This window comes from Erpetoichthys calabaricus, chromosome 2 (assembly GCF_900747795.2).
Source record: "Erpetoichthys calabaricus chromosome 2, fErpCal1.3, whole genome shotgun sequence".
Taxonomy (NCBI): Eukaryota; Metazoa; Chordata; class Cladistia; order Polypteriformes; family Polypteridae; genus Erpetoichthys; species Erpetoichthys calabaricus.
The window spans coordinates 281,810,806-281,831,658 of record NC_041395.2 but is presented as its reverse complement, the minus strand read 5'-3'; the positions used below and the strand labels follow the sequence as shown (position 1 = coordinate 281,831,658).

The following is a 20,853-nucleotide window of genomic DNA, read 5'->3' as shown; positions in this document are numbered from 1 at the left end:
AAAAAAAAAGAAAAAGAAAAAAAGAAAAAGGAGAGAGAATCCACTTCCTCAATTTAAATGCTTATTCTATTCTATTATTGATTAGATCCTACCAGGTTTTGAAAAAGTTTTGTACACATCCTGTAAGTGAGAATTTGATTTTTTTCAATTTTAGATAATATATAACATCAGTTACCCAGTGACTTAGAATAGGAGAGTTAGGATTCTTCCAAGATAAGTCTAGGTGCCAATAGTGTAGTAAAGGCAATTACAGTTTGTTTGTCCTTCTCCACTTTAAGCCCACTGGGAGTACACCAAACACAATGTATTAGGAGGGATTGTCTGAGAGGCATTTAAAAATGTTTGTCCAAAATGATGTTAATTTGGTACAGGCCCAAAACATGTGGCCCTGTGAGGCTGGAACTTGATTGCAACATTCGCTGGTTGGATCTTGCCCGGGAAACATTTTGGACAATTTTAAACGAGAGAGATGCACTCAATATATAATATTAAGTTGAAAAATTGTATGCTTTGCGCATATGGAGCTCGGGTGAATTCTGTGCATCTTCACATAAAGAGCCACAGACACATAGAAAAAGTTAACAAGGAGAGTGGTAGACTGTAGGACTGTAGGGTCCCCCAAATCTTGTCTTGATATTATTTTGGACAATCTAAGTGAATAAGACTGGCTAGCTGAACAGGCTGAAAGGCCAGTTCTTGTCGCATTTGTTCGAATATATGAAGTAAATTTAAGGCAAGAAGAAACATCAAAGGTGGAGTAGTGGTAAGTGCTGCCATCTCATGAATCCAATGTTCTAGGTTTGAGTGTGGCATTTGGTTGTTTGCCTAGAACATTTTTGTTTTTTCTCTAGGTACTCCAACTTTTTTTTCCCATACCAGTGTTAAGTTAACTAGCAAGTCTAAATGTGCATGCGCATGAGTGGACCCCAGTGTCCACTGCTGCTGGGATGGGTTTTACCCCTTGACCTTGAAATTGACTAAGTTGGTTATGCTAGAATTATATAATACTAGCCGTCCCCCGTGGCTCTGTCTGCGTAGTAGTGAAACAGGACAGACTTTCAAAATTAATAAACAAACAGGTATCGCTAGCTAAGCAGAGGTAAGGTCCGCTCCAAAACGTGAAAAGAGGTAGAGCAGTTCAAAGGGAGGCTGGCACATGAGTGAGGATGGCCCCGGCCTGCTCCCCACTCCTGACATCACGCTTCCCCCTTCCCTTGCCCACAGCCTCTGTCTCGGATTAGCAAAATATGATACTTAGTGCGATGAGAGAAGTTGCAAAATCAACCGGAAAGTTCAAGCAAATTATAGATAAAAACCCGATCTAAATCCGTTAAGTAGTTCTCTCGTGAAAAGCAGACAGATATACAGACAGACAGACAGGCGTTGGATTTTATATACATAAAGATAATATATATGAATTGTTAAATGTTTTGCATAATAACATTCTCAAAGATGCTTAATCCAATCCAGAGTCATGGGGAGCCAGAGCCTATTCTGACAGCACTTGGCACCAAGCAGAACTCAGCCATAGTGCCAGTGTAATGCCCATTTGCACACACACCCACACTCACACTCGGCCCAGATGAAGATTGATAAGTAAAAACACACTCTTTCTGATGCTTCAATATTTCTGATAGCCTGCATCATATCTGAGTATCTGTACAGGTTGGGGAAGAAGCTGAAATTGTATGTGATATGAAGAATGACACTATTTAGTCTGTGTTCAGTTGTTCTGTATCATACAAAATGTGATGTCATTATTTAAAAAAAATGTCTGTATCAAATTAAATAAAACCAATAAAATTCATTTCACTCGCTTATTTACAGGATGTGGGTGGAAAGCCCACAAAGACTCTGGGAGAAGGAGGAAACTTGACACACACAACGGCCAGGTCCTAGATTTTAACCTAGGATTTTGAACCATTGTGGCACAAGGATTAACCTTTGCATTTTTTTCTTTATACAAACCAGTTCTGCTTGTGTTTCTATTAAAAAAAAACCCATGGTAGCTGCACTGACCAAAATTGTATCGACAACTGAAAGCAGGTAGAAACAGTTGTATGTTAAAGTGCTGTTTGCCTTTATGGTGATAGACATTAGTTTATGATAGTCTACAGTGCTATTTGATATTCTGTGAATCTTTACAAAAATTCTTGAAGACATAATATTTGGTAAATTTGTTATTACTAGAATTAAATATACATCTACCCATTTATTGGTACCACTTCTCCTGCAGATGTCTATCCCAGCTACAGATGAACGTAATGTCTATCACTAAACACCCTTTCAGTTCGGAGTCATTGGTCAAGCACTCATCGTCTTTGGATTGACGCAAACATGTGGACAACATAGAAAGTACTCAACAAGGAAATAAATTGGGCTTCAAGCAATAATGTTGCAGGCCTCACCATTGCATCACTTAAATTTAAGTTTTAACATACATACTTATGCATATTGTAGAGCCATCAACCTAATTCTGGATAAAGACCAGGTACACGGCAGGAACCAGAATTGGGCAGAGTGGTATTCTAGTGCATCGTAATAATATCTAACATATATAATTGTATTTTGTTCATTGTGTTTCTGTTCTCTTTGAATCACTTTATCTTCTAATGAAAAGTGCAGTTCTTGGCTGCCTATGTGAAGGTTACATGCTCTCTCCGTCTCTGTGTGGATTTTTTCCAGGTATTCTGGTTGTCTCCAACATCTAAATTGGTTTGGCATGAGCAACTGTGAGTATGGTGGGTATACGACTGACGATGCTTATTCAGCTATGGCATCCAATCCACTGCTCATTTCTGCCTCACACCCAATGCTGCCAGTATAAGCTCAGTTTGTCCAAGACCCTGAAATAAAAAAACATGACACAGGTGGATAGATGAATGAGTTAAAAAAGACAACTTTTTCCTTTTTCTTGAGCTCCCTTTTGTGACCCAATATCAGATACTATCCCAAACAAAAGAATCAAATTTCTTGTATATTTTCATTCTGAACTGAAAGTCTGAAAGACTTAGGTACAGAATACTTCAGTGCCAGCTGAGAAGCAGTAGGATTAGCAAGCTATACAATATCTTCATGCACCAGATATTTCCTAAGACATATTTATAAGAGGGAGAGCTGTGCTCCCCTAACACTATGCAATTAAAGAAGATTCCGATTTTGCTTTTCTCTGTAAATATGGTGACTTTTCAGATGTAGTACTTAAACTTTTTCTATAATTATTTTTAATCCTCTTCATCGGTGACGTGGCATTATTTCAAAATCCATTTGCAAACTGTTCCCCATTTCAATGTTTTCTAATGGGAAAGGCTGCTGCATATAAAGCTGCACATTACGAGTTCTAAGGAAGAAAAATGAACGCTGAATAAGCCTGCTCAAAATCATATCAGTGGGCTACCCTCCCTTCATTCCCTTTGTGTTTGCAGTTATTGTCTGATAAAAATACATTCTTAACGGTGCATGAGAGACAGACACGCGGTATTAACAAAAAGGAATAATTTGAAAGCACTCAGACTGGGATTTTACTTATTTTATTTTGCCCAGACAGTCTAAGTACATCTGACCATATTCTTAACTTGTTAAACTTTCCCAAAGAAATTGACTTTGCAGACTGAAAAGCTGAATGTTTAAAATAAGCACAACATCAAGAAAAATATGGGGTGTATTGATAAGGGGAATGAGACAAAGTAGAGGAGTCAGGTGGAGAACTTTGTTTTTTGGAGCAAAGAGAATTGCCTGTGACTTAACATCTCCAAAACCAAGGAACTGGTTATTGACTTTCATAGCATCAAACAGCCTGTATGTCCACTTACTATTTAAGGAGTGAATGTACAGTAGAGGTGATCCACTTCTACAAGTGCTTGTATAGGACTATACTATCTGCTCAGATTCAACCATATGCTGCAAAACTGATAGGACGACACTTCACAGTACAGATGGACAATGAGCCAAAGCAAACCAAGTGCTTTACAACCCAAAGTACTGGAAGTTTCTTCAATGGCCAAGTCAATTAACTGACCTCAACCCGACTGGACATGCATTTCACTTGCAACTGGACATGCATTTCACTTGCCGAAGACAAAACTGATGGCAGAAAGTTCAACGAGCAAGCAGCAACTGAAGACAGCTGCAGTAAAGGCCTGACAAAGCATCACTAGAGTGAAAACCCAGCACTTGGAGATGGAAATGGGTTCCAGACTTCAGGCAGTCATTGACTGTAAAAAAATTTCAACCAAATACAGAAAATGGTCATTATATTTATGATTATGTTAGTGTGTCCAAATACTGTTGAGCCCCTGAAAATAGGGGGACCATGTATAAAAATGTCTATCATTCCTAAACAGCTCATACCATACTTTTGGTAAACCCCTTAAATTAAAGGTGAAAGTCTACACTTCAATCACATAATGATTGCTTTATTTCAAATCTATTGTGGTGGCGTACAGAGACAAAATTATGAAACTTGTGTCACTGTCCAAATACTTATGGACCTGACCATATATATATACTGTGTGTATATATATATATATATATATATATATATATATATATATATATATATATATATATATATATATATATATATATATGTATATATATATATATATATATATATATATATATATATATATATATATATATATATATATATATATATATATATATGGTGTGGCAGACAGCTGGTGGTCCTGCCCAGCCGGGATGCCTAGAAGGACCGGGAGAGGAACAATACCTCCCCTCAGCCACGAGAGGGCAGCCACACTGGTCTGCATGGGGGCCACGGGAACAGACCTTGGAAGCTCATCCCTGTTGGGGCCCGTGGCCGCTGCTAGGGGGCACCCGGACAATTATGGAGCCTTGGACGGCAGCACTTTGGCCACACCAGGAAGTACTGCCGGAAGAAGAGTCCAGGTATGCCTGGAGTGCTTCTGGGTGCAACAGCAGCCCTTCTGCCACACCGGGAAGTGCTGCCGGAAGAAGATCAGGAAGCACCTGGAGCACATTCGGGCCGGGATAAAAGGGCCTCATTCCATTTGGGGAGCCGGAGTCGGGTGGAAGAGGACGAAGTTTGCGATGGGAGGAGTAGAGGCAGCAAACGAAAAGGAGGTCTAAAGGACTGTGAGCTGTATTGGGCTGAGTATTGTGTTGTGTTGTGTGCCCAGGAATAAAATGTGTGTGCTTTTTGACATCTGGAGTCTGTGTCTGTCTGTGTCAGGGCTGATCTTCCACAATATATATATACTAGCCAACCCGCGGCGTAGTTGTTGTGTTATTGTTAGTTTATGGCTGTGAATCTCTCTGTTTTTGTCATCTATACAGTATTTTGATGTATTTGAGGGCAACTTCCCAGTAGAACAAGCATCCAGAGGCGATTCTTGGGAGTATGGGGGCACCGAGACAAAAAACACTATGGGTCCCCTCAACTCACCCTCCTTAGAGTCCCAGCATGGGAAAAATATATATATATTACTTATAGAAGGTCTTTAAACAAATAAACAGATAAATAAATTTATATAGACATACACAATATGGCCTGAACACACAAAAGAAAGAAAGAAAGAAAGAAAGAAAGAAAGAAAGAAAGAAAGAAAGAAAGAAAGAAAGAAAGAAAGAAAGAAAGAAAGATAGAAAGTTTTGACTTGGCAGTCCCAGTCACACTGAGGCATTACACAAATGTATTGCTGTTGCTATAAAGGAGCCCCAGTAACGTTTCTTAACACACTTCTGCTGAATAATTTGTTGGTTGAAAATACTCTATGTTAGTGTGTCAGAGAGAGGATGTGTAGCATTGTTCATAATGGCACTTTGTTTTGTTTTAATTCCCTCCTTTGTTACAATTAGCTAAATTAAATTAATAAGATCAACAGGGAGAATTTGCTGTCCTGCCTTTCCTGTTGTTACGCCTCTGCATGCATCTCTGCTGCCGATCAATAACCTGTATTAGGAATTTGTTTTTCCATCAGAACTATCAAGTTTATAAATGAGAAAAAGCCACAATTTACAGTAAGCTCTCTGTCAAGGAAAATATGAAAGTGAAAATTAATCAGTAATTGATCTTGCACAGAATGGGTTTCTGTTTTAAGACAGGTTTTGGAAATTTGTGTGTTTTTCAAAAGAGAATTTTTAAAATGTTACACATTTGAAGAGCACAGCCTATTTGAGATATCTTGCCAAAAACGGACCTTTCTCAACAAATTTCCTTGATAAATGACTATACAAAATTACAACAAAAAAAGTCTATTGGGAGTTGTTTCACTCAGGCTCACTGACAGTAAGACAGGATGACAACAATCTGTGTTTTCACATTGTATGTGAAAAAACACCTAAAAATGGATGAAAAAAGCTTACTGTTGTGACTTCAGAGTACAGAGCACTCACGCTGTTAGTCTGTTTGCTCTCCTCATTGGTCATTATTGAACTTTCTACTCCTCAGGGTTATTTGGTTTTCCTTGTTCTGTTTGCCACATACTGAACATTTAAAACTGTTCATATTTTTTGTCTAATGCCACTCTTATTTATTCCTGTTGTTTATTGTCACAGTTATGTTTATTGATTGGCTTGCTACATTATGTTCTTATGCCATGTATTGCACTGCAAAGCATAATGAAAAGACATTGACATGAATATTAAAGCACTATCATATTTACAGTATCCATTATATTGACTGACCATGCTAAGTTAACTTCATAGGTATAAGAGAAACAATTCGTTTTGTGACCTGACTTTCCAATTCATTCCACTCGCATTGCTTTTATCCAAGATGACAGCATGTCTCCTCACCTCATAGTGAGCGACTCTCTGGGACTCCGAGATCAGCTGTGCATTGCAAATATTGCAGTAGCTATCAGTGAAGAGCCCGCCGTTTCCAACACCTGCCGACTTCATCTAGTGAGAGAAACAAAGAAAGGCAGAAAGAGAACTTAAAAGAAATGCTGGTGCCACCATGTATGGACAAAATATTCAAACACCAGGGTAAAACTTAAATTACTGTGACAAACACAAACATCTGTCCATAATCAAAAGTACTTACTCTGGTTCAGGGTCACAGAGAAACTCGGTCCTATAATGATATAACAGAGCTAAAAGGAGGTACCAGCTCTGAATGAGCTCCACTCCATCACAGTTGCACTCACACTCATTCACAAAGGCCCGGTATAGCAGTCAATTAAATTTACACACACACTTAATTGAAATATGTGAGGAAAAGTGTAGTAGTCAGAGAAAAAAAAAAGCAGAGAACTTTGCACAGCCAATGCACAAGCTTGAAGGAGAAGCCACATCACTAACCACTGTGTCTCAAATAATAATTGGAAGATCAGAGCAATCACGAAACAAGGGATTGTTTTGTAAAGTCAGTCTTAGGCAGATCCAGGATTGCTGTATGCCATACATTGTTCTGAAAAGGGAGGGTTTTTGGAACAAATTCTGGGAGGGATAAAAGGTATGGAAATCCTGGAAAGATCCTCATACGTAGCTAGCAGTCCTCCCAGCCGACAGAGGGCAGTAGAGGAACATAAAATCTTAGGGTGACCTATTTCATTACATAGAAATCTATAAGTATTTCTGTCCCACATTTGTGGGTTTTGGGACTATGGAGACACTTAGGGACCGTGGCAGGAGTACAGCATTGGTGGCCCAGGATTCCCATACAGTGAGAAATGAGATAGTGGTAAGGGATCAAACTGGCAGAGAGGAAGGACATCAAGGGACACAGAGGCTACAGGAGAGTTTTGAAGGTGTAGGAATGTATTGAGAGGTTGTACACTGTATCCTTTAATGATATCATTGGGTGCTGTGTTCTGCACTTTTAGCCTACTAATCCTTATTTTTGTATTGCATTATTTTGCTGCATTAACCTGGAACAAACTATTGAAATAGAGACCCTGTTTGCAGTATTTTGTTACAGCTATAAGACAGGATAACTGTAGGAGGATAGTGTTTCACAAATAAACAAAGAAATCATTGCTAATAATAGCTGCTTCTCTTGATGCACCGATTACCTGAAAAGTGTACATTTACTTCAAACAAATTCAAGAAAGTAAAACACAAGCATTGCACTCTGGAGAAAAAGCAATGAACAATTTGCTCTTTTGTTTAAATTATTAAATACTTCCAGTAGTTAAACACATCAGTGTGGTTTCTTCTGATTTAAAGTAAAGGTCTGATTTATTATATTATTATTATATTTTATATATGTAAAATCCAACGTCTGTCTGTCTGCATGTCTGTCCGCTTTTCATGACAGAATTACTTAACGGATTTAGATTAGGTTTCCTTCTATAACGAAGTGGGCTGGTGGTGAGGGTGAGTGGGTAGCGGGGGGGGGGGGGGGGTTTGGCATCATATTCACACAACAGCCTCAGAGTGCACCTTACATCTGCCAGCGATCTAGTGAACGAGAGAACTACTTAACTGATTTAGATCGTTTTTTTTTTAGAATTTGCTTGAGCATTCCGGTTGATTTTGGGACTTCTCTTGTCACACCAAGAATCATAGTTCGCTTGCAGCAGCGATACATTCGTGCTAATCCGAGACAGAGGTTGGAGGGTGAGGAGAGGCGGAAGTGTGATGTCAAAAGTGGGGAGTCAGTCTACCTGTGTTTTGGAGTGCACCTTGCCTCCGCTTAGCTAGTGATACCTTTTGTTTATTGATTTTTAGAGTTGGTACTGTTTCACTACTACGTGGGCAGAGCCGTGGGGGATGGCTAGTATATATATATTAATAATGCAAAGAGTACGCGACACGTGTTTTGCCATCATTTGGGCTCATCAGGAGTACACACTCTACTGCTCCCCTCTCGGGGATCGAACCTCAGACGTCAGCGTCAGAGACAAAGCCCCTTTACGCTGCGCCACGGCGTGTGGTTTGTTTATTTGACAGCCTGTAGGTCCGGAGTACTTACATCCGTTGCATTCGTAGTCTGAGTCCCGACCTGAATTGTGTGGGTAGAGTGTGTACGCCTGATGAGCCCAAATGAGGGTGAAACACATGTCGCGTACTCTTTGCATTATTTGACAGTAAACTATGCAATATTCCATGATCTGCTTCTCACAACCGAAGAGGGCACCGTGGCAGCTGTTTGCCAAATGGCAGACCAACCACAAGCGTTACCTGGTAACCACCCACACAATTCAGGTCGGGACTCAGACTACGAATGCAATGAATATATATATATATATATATATATATATATATATATATATATATATATATATATATATATATATATATATATATATATATAGTATATATATTTATTGTGAGATGTTCAGCCTGGAACGGACACTGACAGTTCATAAAACACACTCTCTTTATTAAACAAGTGTCCCCAAACACAAGTCCCGCACACACAGTGCTCCTGCACCACAACACCCTTCCTCAGGCCTTTTAATGTCCCTGGGCCACCTTTCTTCCTCTCGTCACTGGAGCTTCGTCCACTTCCAGCTCCCGACTTTAGCTCCTCGACTGTAGGAAGGCAGCCCCTTTAATATTCACCTGGATGTGCTCCAGTTGCTTGCTGACGACCTTCTGGCGGCACTTCCTGGTGTGGCGGAAGTGCCACACTAGCACCCGGAAGCACTCCGGGCGTCCCTGGAAGGTTCTTCCTCCACCTGCCTGTGCAGGTTTCCCGGGCTCCACAAACGCTCGGGAAACCTGCAGGCAGTGTCCACGGGCCCCAAAGGGTTTGAGCCTTTTTGCTCTGTCCCAGTGGTCCCCTCATCATCCAGGGCGGTTGCCCCCTCATGGCCCGGGGAACATATAGACTGCCTCCCGGTCCTTCCAGGCGTCCCGGGTGGGTCTGGCCCCCAGCCTCCTGCCACTATATATATATATATATATATATATATATATACACATAAAAGCCAAATACCACTGACTCACTCATCATGAAATCTTCAGAACCATGAGGTCTTGGAAATTTGGAATGTAGGTTTCCCTTGGCCCATCGGTGCTCGCTAAGAAACAGTTTAAAAATTTCATGGTCCAAGCATGAAATTTCTTATAGTTTTTTAGACCCGTTTGTGTGTCTGTCCGCTTTTTACAAGAGATCTACTTAATGGATTTAGATCAGATTTTTTCTATAATTTGCTTGAACTTTCCATTGATTTTGCGACTTTCTCATCGCACTAAGTATCATAGTTCGCTTGCGGTACCGATTTATTAGCGTGAATCCGAGAGCGACTCATTGGGCTGCGGGGTGGGGGGCAGAGCCCTCCTCACTCACGGGTCTGTCTCGGGGCATAACTTTAACTCTGCTTAGCGAATGAGAGAACTACTTAACAGATTTAGATGTTTTTTTTTGTATAATTTGCTTGAACATTCCAGTTGATTTTGCGACTTCTCTCACTGTGCTAAGAATCATAGTTCACTTGCAGGAATGATATATTCACGCTAATCCGAGTCAGAGGCTGCGGGCCGAGGGGAGGGGGAAAACTGACGTCAGGAGTAGAGAGTGGGACGGGGCCCTCCTCACTGTCCTGTTTCACTAATACGCATATAGTATATTGTTATGCATGCGCATGTGAGAACCACCTTCCAGGTTTATCAGATGTTAGCAACACCACCTGGGGGTGATAGGGGGCATAGTCACTGACATTGATGTCTAGTCTCTCACCCACAAAGGTGAGAAGTCGCCCATTGAGGCCAACTGACTCTGCCCCTAAAGGCTGGAGGACTTTAAAAGAATGGCAGCCTGTAGAATGGCAACTCACATTGGACTTGAACAGTACAGAGCTCCCAAAGATGACTCGATTGATTCCCGTTAAAGACGTCACAATGACTCCTCTTTAGTTTATTTCAATTTACTTCTGTATATGCCATTGAGAATTCTTATTGTTTGAATTTATTTATGTTTGGATTAAATGGGGTGACCTGGCTGGCCCCCCAACACTTCCTCGACGTTGCTGACTCATGTGTTGTAATTATTCTCAGGGCTTTCGAATCATGAATAATACCACCCTGGGCAGAGAGAGCACTCTCACTAACATTTTCTCTTTTCTCTCTGAAGTTTGGACACTTGACAGCCAGAAGACTAATAACTCAGTATCTACTTCTTTCAAGGAAATCCACCCTTTCTGGGGTCAACAATATAAAAACCCCACAAGTTACTGAAAGGAGGCATTCATTGATGGACCAAGACTAGAGCTGGATAGAATGATTTTGCTTATCCTAGTTTTTCTTGTGGTTCATGACAAAATGTTTTTGCACCCTCATGTGCTTTTTATTTTGTAATTTTTTACCAGCCATTAAACAGGGTTTACCCCCTGGTTCCCCAACCCACTCACGTTGCGTGTATATATATATATATGTATATATATTTACAGGAGTGGGCAAAAGTAGGTGTATGATAATTACAATAGCTTCAGTTACTCAATAGCTTTACAAACTTTATTAATTCAAAAGAATGTCAGAAAGACACAGTGCATTTAGGTACAATCTCGTAAGGGCTGAAAATGCAGGCCTTCATTATTTACACTTTCTTGTAGTCTACTTGCTACACTCAAGCTCACTATAATAATAATAATAATAAGAAGAAGAAGACAAATAATATAGGGTGGTACGGTGGCACAGTGGTAGCGCTGTGGCCTTGCAGTAAGGAGACCCGGGTTCACTTCCCAGGTCCTCCCTGCATGGAGTTTACATGTTCTCCCCGTGTCTGTGTGGGTTTCTCCCACAGTCCAAAGACATGCAGGTTAGGTGCATTGGCGATCCAAAATTGTCCCTAGTGTGTGCTTGGTGTGTGGGTGTGGCCCCCTGTACGGGGTATTTGTTCCTGCCTTGCGCCCTGGGACTGTAGTTAGGATATAGCGGGTTAGATAATGACTGACTGACAAATAATACAAATAAATAATACAATAATAAATAGTACTGTTGTATTTACATTGCATTACATTATTACAAAGAGCGTGCTAGAAGATGTTCAACTTCATGACTACTTCATTCAGAATCAGCAATAATTTCTTGCAGGTCGTCTAAAGTGACTTTTTTTCTTATGCATTCCCATGGCATCATGATCCATTAAAGCCATTTGAAGTGCAGCTTCACTGGACTTCAGTGGCACTTCGGAATACGCTTTGTTTTCAGTGCAGCCGAGCTAGATGTTTATTGGACAGATACTTCAAAACATCATTTCCAGGGAAGCTCAGAATCTCTGGGAGTAAATGGGGCAGTGGGCTGACGAAGACGCTGGGCTGCTGCATGATAATTGGAAAAACTGTCAAAGAGGCTCAACTTCTTTTTGATTGACAGCGTTTTGGCATCAGAGCATTTCAAGTTCAGTCCCATGTGGATTTTTGGCAAGTGAAGTCATGAGACAAGTTGCTGCTCATAGTCTGCCATTTGCTAGCAATATAGGCCACTATTTTCATTTGTACATATCATACTGTAAATAAAAACATAACTATAGCAATCTTGAGTTTGCTCCTTGTTTCAGTTTAGTAAAGTTCATTTGTTTATTTCAAATTAGGTCATTTGGAAGGGGGGAAATAGCCAGCCAGCTAGCTAGCTGTGCTTAATGGCAGATAGTGCCAATATGGTTGACCTGATTTTGGTGAAACCATTTGATAGTCTTCATTATGAGGAGAGACTCAGAATTAAAAAGCTGGGCAGACCAACAACCAAGATTAATTTGGCTCAAAAGTCAGGGAAAAACAACCAGTCTTTTTAACTTTTTTGGTATGACAAGATGAGCTACCTGACTAGAAGTGCTGTAACAAACAGAATGTACTGTCCATGCCTCTTAATGAAACCATCTCAGGTTGTTTGGTCAAAACTGGGTTTTGGAGACCTGGCTAATTTTGACATGGCATACAAAAGACATGAGAAAAGCAATGAAGATGTGAGTTCATGTGTACAGTTAAGTTGTTTTACCAGGGTCAGAGCAGAATATGCAATTAATGATTGAAATGGGACAGGTGTTTCCTGAGGAGGTATTCCAAAGTGTCCTGAAAAGTTATGGCCTTTTCTTTGATTCACTGAGACTGAGGTCTGAACTCCTAAGTTCCTTATTTAAATCATGGCTTGAACAGGGGTAAGCTGTGTGATTTCTTGGTGTTTTTTAAAGACATGAAGTTGGATAGTTCAATACCCCAGCTATGCAAGCTATTGTCTTTAGTGACAATAATTGGAGCTATATCAGCAGGTGCAAAGAGGAGTTTCTCCTGCTTAAAGCAAGTCAAGTCCTACAGCTGCAACATAATGGGCCAAAACCATTTAAGCAACCTTGCTCTGCTGCCCATTAAGAAAAAACTGATCAAGTCTCTGGGAAAGACTACCAGTTGAAATGATAAGGTCACAGACCGTTTTCTAAAAAATGAAAGGAGCGCAAAATTTATATATAAATCACACAATGCAATAATTGACTAAATTTATGAAGTAGGCTTCCCCTGTTTGAAAGACCACCAGCTTCCATTGATATATATATACAGTATATATATATATATATATATATATATATATATATATATATATATATATATATATACTGTACATATACACACACACAAGTATACATACACACACACCAACACAAGCTACTATAAACTATATATAACTATTTGTGTACTGTGCAAATCTTAGTGTAGAGCTAAATTAAATGAAATGAACTATCTAAACAGTAGAAACAAGTTTTCTTTTATTTATAAATACAGCTATAATGTATCAGAAGTGTACTTTCATTTGAGCTTCAGTCAAATTTTAATGAGAAAGCAAAACAGCTGAATTTCCAAGATATGGAATTTTGACATAAGCTCCTAGAGATTCAATTCACCACACAACAGAATGATCCACAGTGGCCACTTTCACCCCACATGTACAGTGCAAGACACACAGATGCCACCACTTGTGTGGCCACACTGGTCTCTTGTTTTCTTCACACTGATTTCATAAAGTGCTTTTTTACTCTAAATTAGAAAACACTGCGCTACTTCAAGCCCGTCTGTCATATGCATGTCAGGCGTCCTTTATTTTATTTATAGATGCCTTCTCCAACTAAATGCAAGCCACTAGCACTTCAGTTTTGTTTTTTTTTTCATTTAAATGCAATTTCAGCAGAGCTCTCATTATTAAGGCAAAGCATAATTCAGTATAAAAATTGCCACAGCACTAAAAGGGCAAAGAAATTACAGACAAAACACAACTTAATTTTCAGCAGCCAGGAGAATAACATTATTGAGACACTAGCGGCCAGAGTGGTTTTACGCAGCAAGTCTAAAACATTGCAGAGGCAAATTTGATTTGTTTCTGTTAAAATTGTAATATTAGAAATATCAGGAAATCTACTTAATTACTTAAACCATTAAGAAGAGATACATTAGGAATGATTTAATATGACAGTAATCAGCCTTACAGGAAAAAACAGGGTTTAACTGTAGGAATAAAATAATACTAAAGAACTGATTGCTACCTGTTTTTGTTATTTTAAACATGCAAAATTAACAGAACAAACAGAGGGCATTCATTCTAATAATAAACTATCAGGAGGATATTTTTGCTGACTCAGGACTAAAGTGCAAGTTCACCATCCCCTAATCTTCTTATTTTCTTTTATCTTCATCTGAGGTCAATCCTTAAGAACCCTTTTACACCTAAGAGTTTTTCTAGCATTTTAGCACTAGACCTGAATGCTGCTAAACCACTTGTAATGTTATCTGCCATAGTTTCAATGACACTATTCACATTTAAGCATTTTAGCAGTGAGTAGTTTAGAACTCCTGCATGCAGCAGTTTTCAAGCTTTTTCAGCCAAATGCTTGTGTTATTGAAATCAATGGAAACACTCATAAAACACTGTTTAAAAAAAGCTTTTTTCCAGTGTTTTTACAAGAAGTCAGTGATTCTCCCTATGAATGAGCCAAAAGTGAAGCCATCGTGCACGTGTGTGCTTCAATCATCTAGCGATAGCTATTGAGAGACAGATTAAGGTATGCACATACAAGGTTTGCAATCAGATGTCAAGAACTGAACAAGAGTTAGAACTGAACAAGAGTTATAAGTATACCTTTAATTTAAATCAAACTGAATCTTAGTAACTTTAGTGCATTTGTTTTAATACTGTATGTAGACAGAGAGGTAGTGCATGTTCTGCATGGGCATTTCTGGACTAATGGGTATTACTGTGCTTAACTGCAGATGACTACCTGTTTAAAAACTGAAGACTAGAAACGTGTCAGTTAATATTTCTCAGTTAAGAAAACTAGGGGGCTCTGCCCCCATCTTGCTTCGCTTGCCAACCCCAGGCATACGTGCTACTCACTTTGCAGCTCTGCCGCTCTCGTATGAGGAAGCAGATGTACAATTTAAACAGATTATTATTTTCATGGGAATTTTTACATATGCATAATAGACCTAACTATTTTACATTACAGCAAATAATTAAGTATAGTAAAAAATAGCATAACAAAATAAATTGAAAGAAAATTATGTTTCATGTTGCATTACAGGTATTCGTTGCGTTATACTTTTTGTTCTATTTGGCTTTAAAATGAACATGCAAATACTTTTTAAACTTACACTTTTACTGTAAAACTTCAGTAAAAACAATATTTGGAATTAGCTTGTTGCCAATATCGCTTTGAATTTTGATTCCGTGTTTGGACTTACATCATGACAACGCAATGTATAACTGCCCGTGAGTGAATATCATTTCTTTCTCTCTAATAAATAAACAGACTTTTTCTAATGTTTGTCCCAGTGATTTGTTAATTGTCATAGCAAAAGCTATTCTTACGGGAAACTGTAAATGTTTTAATATGAATGGAATATCAAAATCTCCTTTGGTGTTATCCACAGAAGATGTACTACATTACCTTTCTTGTTGCCTGTTATAAATTTTACATGTCAGAATTGTTCAACCAATTTTGAATACAACTAATTTTGTCCAATTGCATAGCCGATCACTCATACATAAATTACGCAATATCATTATGATACTGCTTTCAACAGTAATTCAGCCAGTGGAAGACCGGATGGTGTTAACGGTTGCAGATGTTCTACGGGATATTGTAAGTTTATGTTTTCATCTTCCGTAACTGATCGACAATTTTTACGTTAATTCGCTTGACTTCATCATTTCTCGGTACTAGAATTGCCCGTGTACTCATTTCTTCTGTCGATAACCCTTCGGGATGAAATTCTTCAATAAGACTTGGACATAATAAGTCTTCTTTTATTGGGAACTTAAAGTGAAGAAAACATAAAAATTCATAAGAGCTGAGAGCGCAGGAACTGTGTCTGACAAAAGCATTCACACGAATGAGAGGTGAGTGGACTGTGGGCGTGGGCTGTTAACCGGAAATGGTTGAGAGGAGGGCGGGACTTGAAAAAATGTCTTTGCAAAAGTCTCGTCTTGTCTCAAGATTTTCTTTTATAATAGAGAGATATGTTTAATCCTTGATGTGCTGTGAAAAAAATAACATCCATCCCTTATTTCTATCCTGGGTATGAAAGTTGACAGCTGCACCATCAGATCACACTGCTTCTAAATATGAATATCAAATAACAGAAATAAAACTAAACTGACAGTTTATTAATAGGTCTCTGTTACTCTGTTACTGGATTGCACACAGCACACCCTTTTCTAATTGGGCCCTGCAAGGGGTCGATGTAAAGTCAAACAATTTGCTTCTTGCCTTACACCAAGTGCTGCCGTGTGACCCTAAACTTGGTGGATTAAATTTACCCTCTTCAGCACCTGCAGGATTAAATGTATATGATTGCAGTGTGTAATCCTGAAATTTTTCAGGATACTACCTGGGTTCATCATAGAGAGTCAAGACTGTCCAGAGTAAACCAAATATCTGGGTTATGCTGCTGATGACACATCCTCTTCAGTACTCTGATCACCCAGATTAAAAGCACTAAAGTCATAGAAGACATTCCTTAGACACAACAATCACCTCTGAGTCCCCAAAATTATAAAAGATAATAATGTCCAGCATACTCCCTGCAAAATGCTTTTTTGAAAAACAACTGTAAAACACTTGAAAAACAACTGAGCAATTGTTGTGATATGAAATTTTGCATATAAGTTGATAAATATTTTGTATGTCTTTATTTGTATGGCTAAGCACCCAAAGCCCCTTTTAGGATTAAGTCTCTTTGTATTTTTACAACAGGGTTGGGGGAAGTGCCTCAAACAAGTTTGGCAAGTGATTCTCTGCAGGACTCTCTCAGTCACCCCCCACAGGAAAGCCAGACTGCCTAGCTGGCAAACATCAGCTCAACAAATGGTTTTAAGGACAGATTTGAAGGTATTCTGTGCCCCATTGGTCTGAAGTATGGCTGTTTGGAACTGGCTTGTATCAGAAGCTTTTAAGTACCATGATGCCCTACTGGCTGTAGGGTTTGGACAGAAAATCTAAATTTTTGCTTGCTTTACTCCTCCCTAGCTCTCTCTCTTACAAACATCTGATGAAAGAGCATTTCACACACCATGAACTGAAAAGGACAACACAATGAAGAGCACAGCTCAGCAGCCATATTGAGACGGGCATGCGGCCTGTTCTGAAGAAAGCTGATCACCAATGATGCCTTAACTAGAGACATTTTAAGTAACTAACAAGTCTGTGTGTCACCTGAAACTTCACATCAGCATTTATCAAGTTGTATGGTTGCCAGTATTCACTTGTACTTTGCATATTGTTATTATTTATGAATATTATCAATAATACATTATTTAAATTGTAACTCCTGCTTGTCTTTTACTACACATCATTGCCTGAGGTTATAAATGTAGAAGGGAAGGTGGGGAGAAGTTACATGGTACAATACCTTATAAACAATGGTAACTCTCTAAGATTTGAGGCATTCTGACAAAGCTTACATATTAATAATACAAAAGGGGAAAGTCAAGGGAAAGGTGAACTTAGAGTAATATATTACTGTACCAAGACAAAACAACAATGTCCAAAACATGCTTGAAAAATACTTGGAAATTGCCAATAAAAACTTTGAAAAGCTCCAAACAAACCGTGGAAATTTACAAATTTCAAGTGTGAATGAGCCTTAACACATGAGGTGTATCACCTTACTCTTCCTTCAAATGCCCTTTTGGTCTTTGCTCATTCTTTCTCATCAGACAATAAACAGTTGTCACTTTACTGCAGCACTTAGCAAAGCCTCCTACAAGCCCTTAGGGCTGGGATATACTTGACACTATGAGATGCAAACACTTGCAGACGCTGCTGCTACGTAAGCAGTGTACTAATTATATTTGTGTGAAAACTTTATGTAAATCTGGAGGATTCCACCAGGTGGTAGTGCGAGATGCTGTTTCAAAGGTGCAAAAATAGATGGCAACAGCGACACAGTAGATGACACGTGAGAATTTTAAATGTATTGCTTCATTACGATGGGGAATATGTGACGCTTGTATTGCCTATACGAGAAATGGATGAAGAAAAGTACCATGAATACAGCATTTAAGTTAGATGATTTGTTTCATTGTATCAAACCATTCATCAAACATCAAAGCACACACATTGATCCTGTTAGAGCTGCAATGCGGCTTGCCGCCACACTGCGTTATCTTGCAATGGTCAAGTCCCAACTTCTTTTCTCTGACATTTTCCGCTTTGCACGGACATATTGGTCTTGAATTTGCTTCCATTTTGTTTTGTACATTTCCATGTCCATTTTAAAGATGAGGTGATTTAATGCCAGCTGTTCTGACTGGCATGTTTGTCACTGTGGAGATGTTGATAGTAATCACAATGCTGACATCATATACCATAACTTCAACACAAACCACACCCAAATTTTTACTGGTACTGCAACTTGTGCACTTGTGATGTTAATATCTGACGACATGCTCAAAGGACACATCAAAAGAGCGCTGTAAATGCGTGGCTGTCATGATGTAGGCGCATAAGTGTTCTAGCGTCAAGTATATACCGACCCTTATCATTTTATTCGGTGCGGCAACAAAATCTCCCATCCTCCATTACCTTGTTATGAAACACAATCTTTAAGAATAACACTCTGTCTTCCAGGAACCCCAATCATCAACATACTTGGTTTAATTTTGTCCATCACTTAAATTTTATAGTTTATTCAATGACCACCTCCACACCACTTGTGACTTCTGCTCCTTGAATATCCCTGGAACTTTTCTCCACATGCTTTTGAACTTCCCCATTGTCACTCTCATTTTTCTTACAGTTTTGAATTCCCTTTCTTCAAGGCATTAAACTTGTGTGCATCTCCATTTATCCTGAAATTATTTGCAGAACCTCACTTATTCCAATGCAGTAATTCTTAAAGTCTAACCAGAAAGAATTGGTCACAGAGAAAGATGCAACCCTCAGCCCATCATTCACCAATTTAGGGCACACATTTGCATTTATTAATCAATCAATCTTCGGAAGAACATGTAAACTCTACACACAGAGAGTGATTAGGCCAGGATGTGGACCTGTGGCGTAGATAGCTTGCTGAAGGCCCCTGTGCAACGCCCTGAGGTGGGCCCATCCTGTCTAGCATAACTGTTAGTAATTAATTTGAAACTAGATCCTAGGGGCCGGCTGGACAGTGGTGTCTGCAACTGCGACACTATCAGATCACACGCTGGTGAAAAACAAACTGGCTTTCCAAATATAATTTGTAATAACTTTTTACATTTATTACAGCTTTTGTAAGTTAGTAAAAATAAAGTAAATTGTGGGAAAGGAATGTGGGAGTTGTGGGTAGTAGTAGTAGTACATAAATATATTTAAGATGTGGACCTGCTTACTTTTCCAAGACAACATTGTGAAGGAAGATGATTAAAATGTAACATAAACTAGAAAGTAGAAACTGTTCTGTGCTATAAAATGAAGCAATTTCACTTTGTAACAATTTAAAATGATAACACTGACTGACAAGATACTATTACACAATCAACCTGTTTTACACAAGTTCTGTGAAAATGGACATCATAAAGTGAGGTGTCAATGGTTCCAAGAAATTTGCATTGTTGGTAGAAAATTGCTTGGTCATATATATTGCTTATTTGTCTTGAGTAGTTTCTTCATTTTTAATGGTTTTAGCAGATAGCACCTGATCTGAAGCCATTGTATCACTACTTCCAGACTCAGTAGTTGCAACCATTTCACTCACTGCACTGTCTGAATAAGTTGCTTGTGATCATTGCAACGATTCACCAGCATCAGCATGCTCAGTTTTGAGAAAGGTAGAAATCGTGGTAAGCTTAGCGTTTTTCAATTCCTGTTGCAGGCGTGCCTCACATTTAGCAGCACCACTCTTATGAGTGAGAGTATAACAAGCATTAAATTGTTCAAATATTTGCCGTTTGCTTACTAACAGGGACTATAACTTAACAACAGAATTGGTATGGTTTACCATTTACAAGTTTGAATTTCGAAAATTGTTGACATCAAATCAAAGTACAAAAATAACAATTATTTATGATAATAATGTATATTAACAGTATTCATGTTACATCCATCAAAACGTCTTCCGTTCATGTCTGCTATGGCACAACAAAGGTCACCAAATTTGGGAATGTACACTTCTCCGTAAGGCGGACTAGGACGTGTTGTGCCTCTGATTAGGCTCCGAGCTTCCAAACTCCCTAAGTTTAAATTCATGTAAACTGTAGGCCTGCCTAATATGTAATATCATCATGAATTGGATTGGACTTGCTTGGTGATGGTGCAAACATGTCACTGAAACTGTAAATTAATAACGCAATGAACTGTGCAAGTGATTTAAGTTATTCAATTTTTTTTTTTAAATCTATACGGCCCCGAGTGGGCCCCCCAAGCTTGTAGGCCCTTGTGCTTTGCACAATCTGCACAATCCATTGCTACGCCACAGACGTGGACCAAAGTCTTGGTAACTGGGAGGCAGGAGTGCT

General features: G+C 39.0%; 1 protein-coding gene across 4 annotated transcripts in view; it reads right to left on the bottom strand.

The window, feature by feature from the left end:
- zgc:171482 (zinc finger protein) overlaps positions 1-20,853 on the bottom strand; it is a 581,354-nt gene that overhangs the window by 490,774 nt on the left and 69,727 nt on the right. For 2 of the 4 annotated variants that reach the window (XR_007934135.1, XM_051922949.1), the window contains exon 2: positions 6,781-6,885. The exons of the other annotated variants lie outside the window; for them this stretch is intronic. Coding sequence is in view for 1 of the 2 variants with exons in the window: in XM_051922949.1 (XP_051778909.1) it covers positions 6,781-6,885 (105 nt within the window). In the remaining variant the exon portion in view is untranslated. The remainder of the gene's footprint in view (positions 1-6,780; positions 6,886-20,853) is intronic. 4 annotated transcript variants of the gene reach the window in all.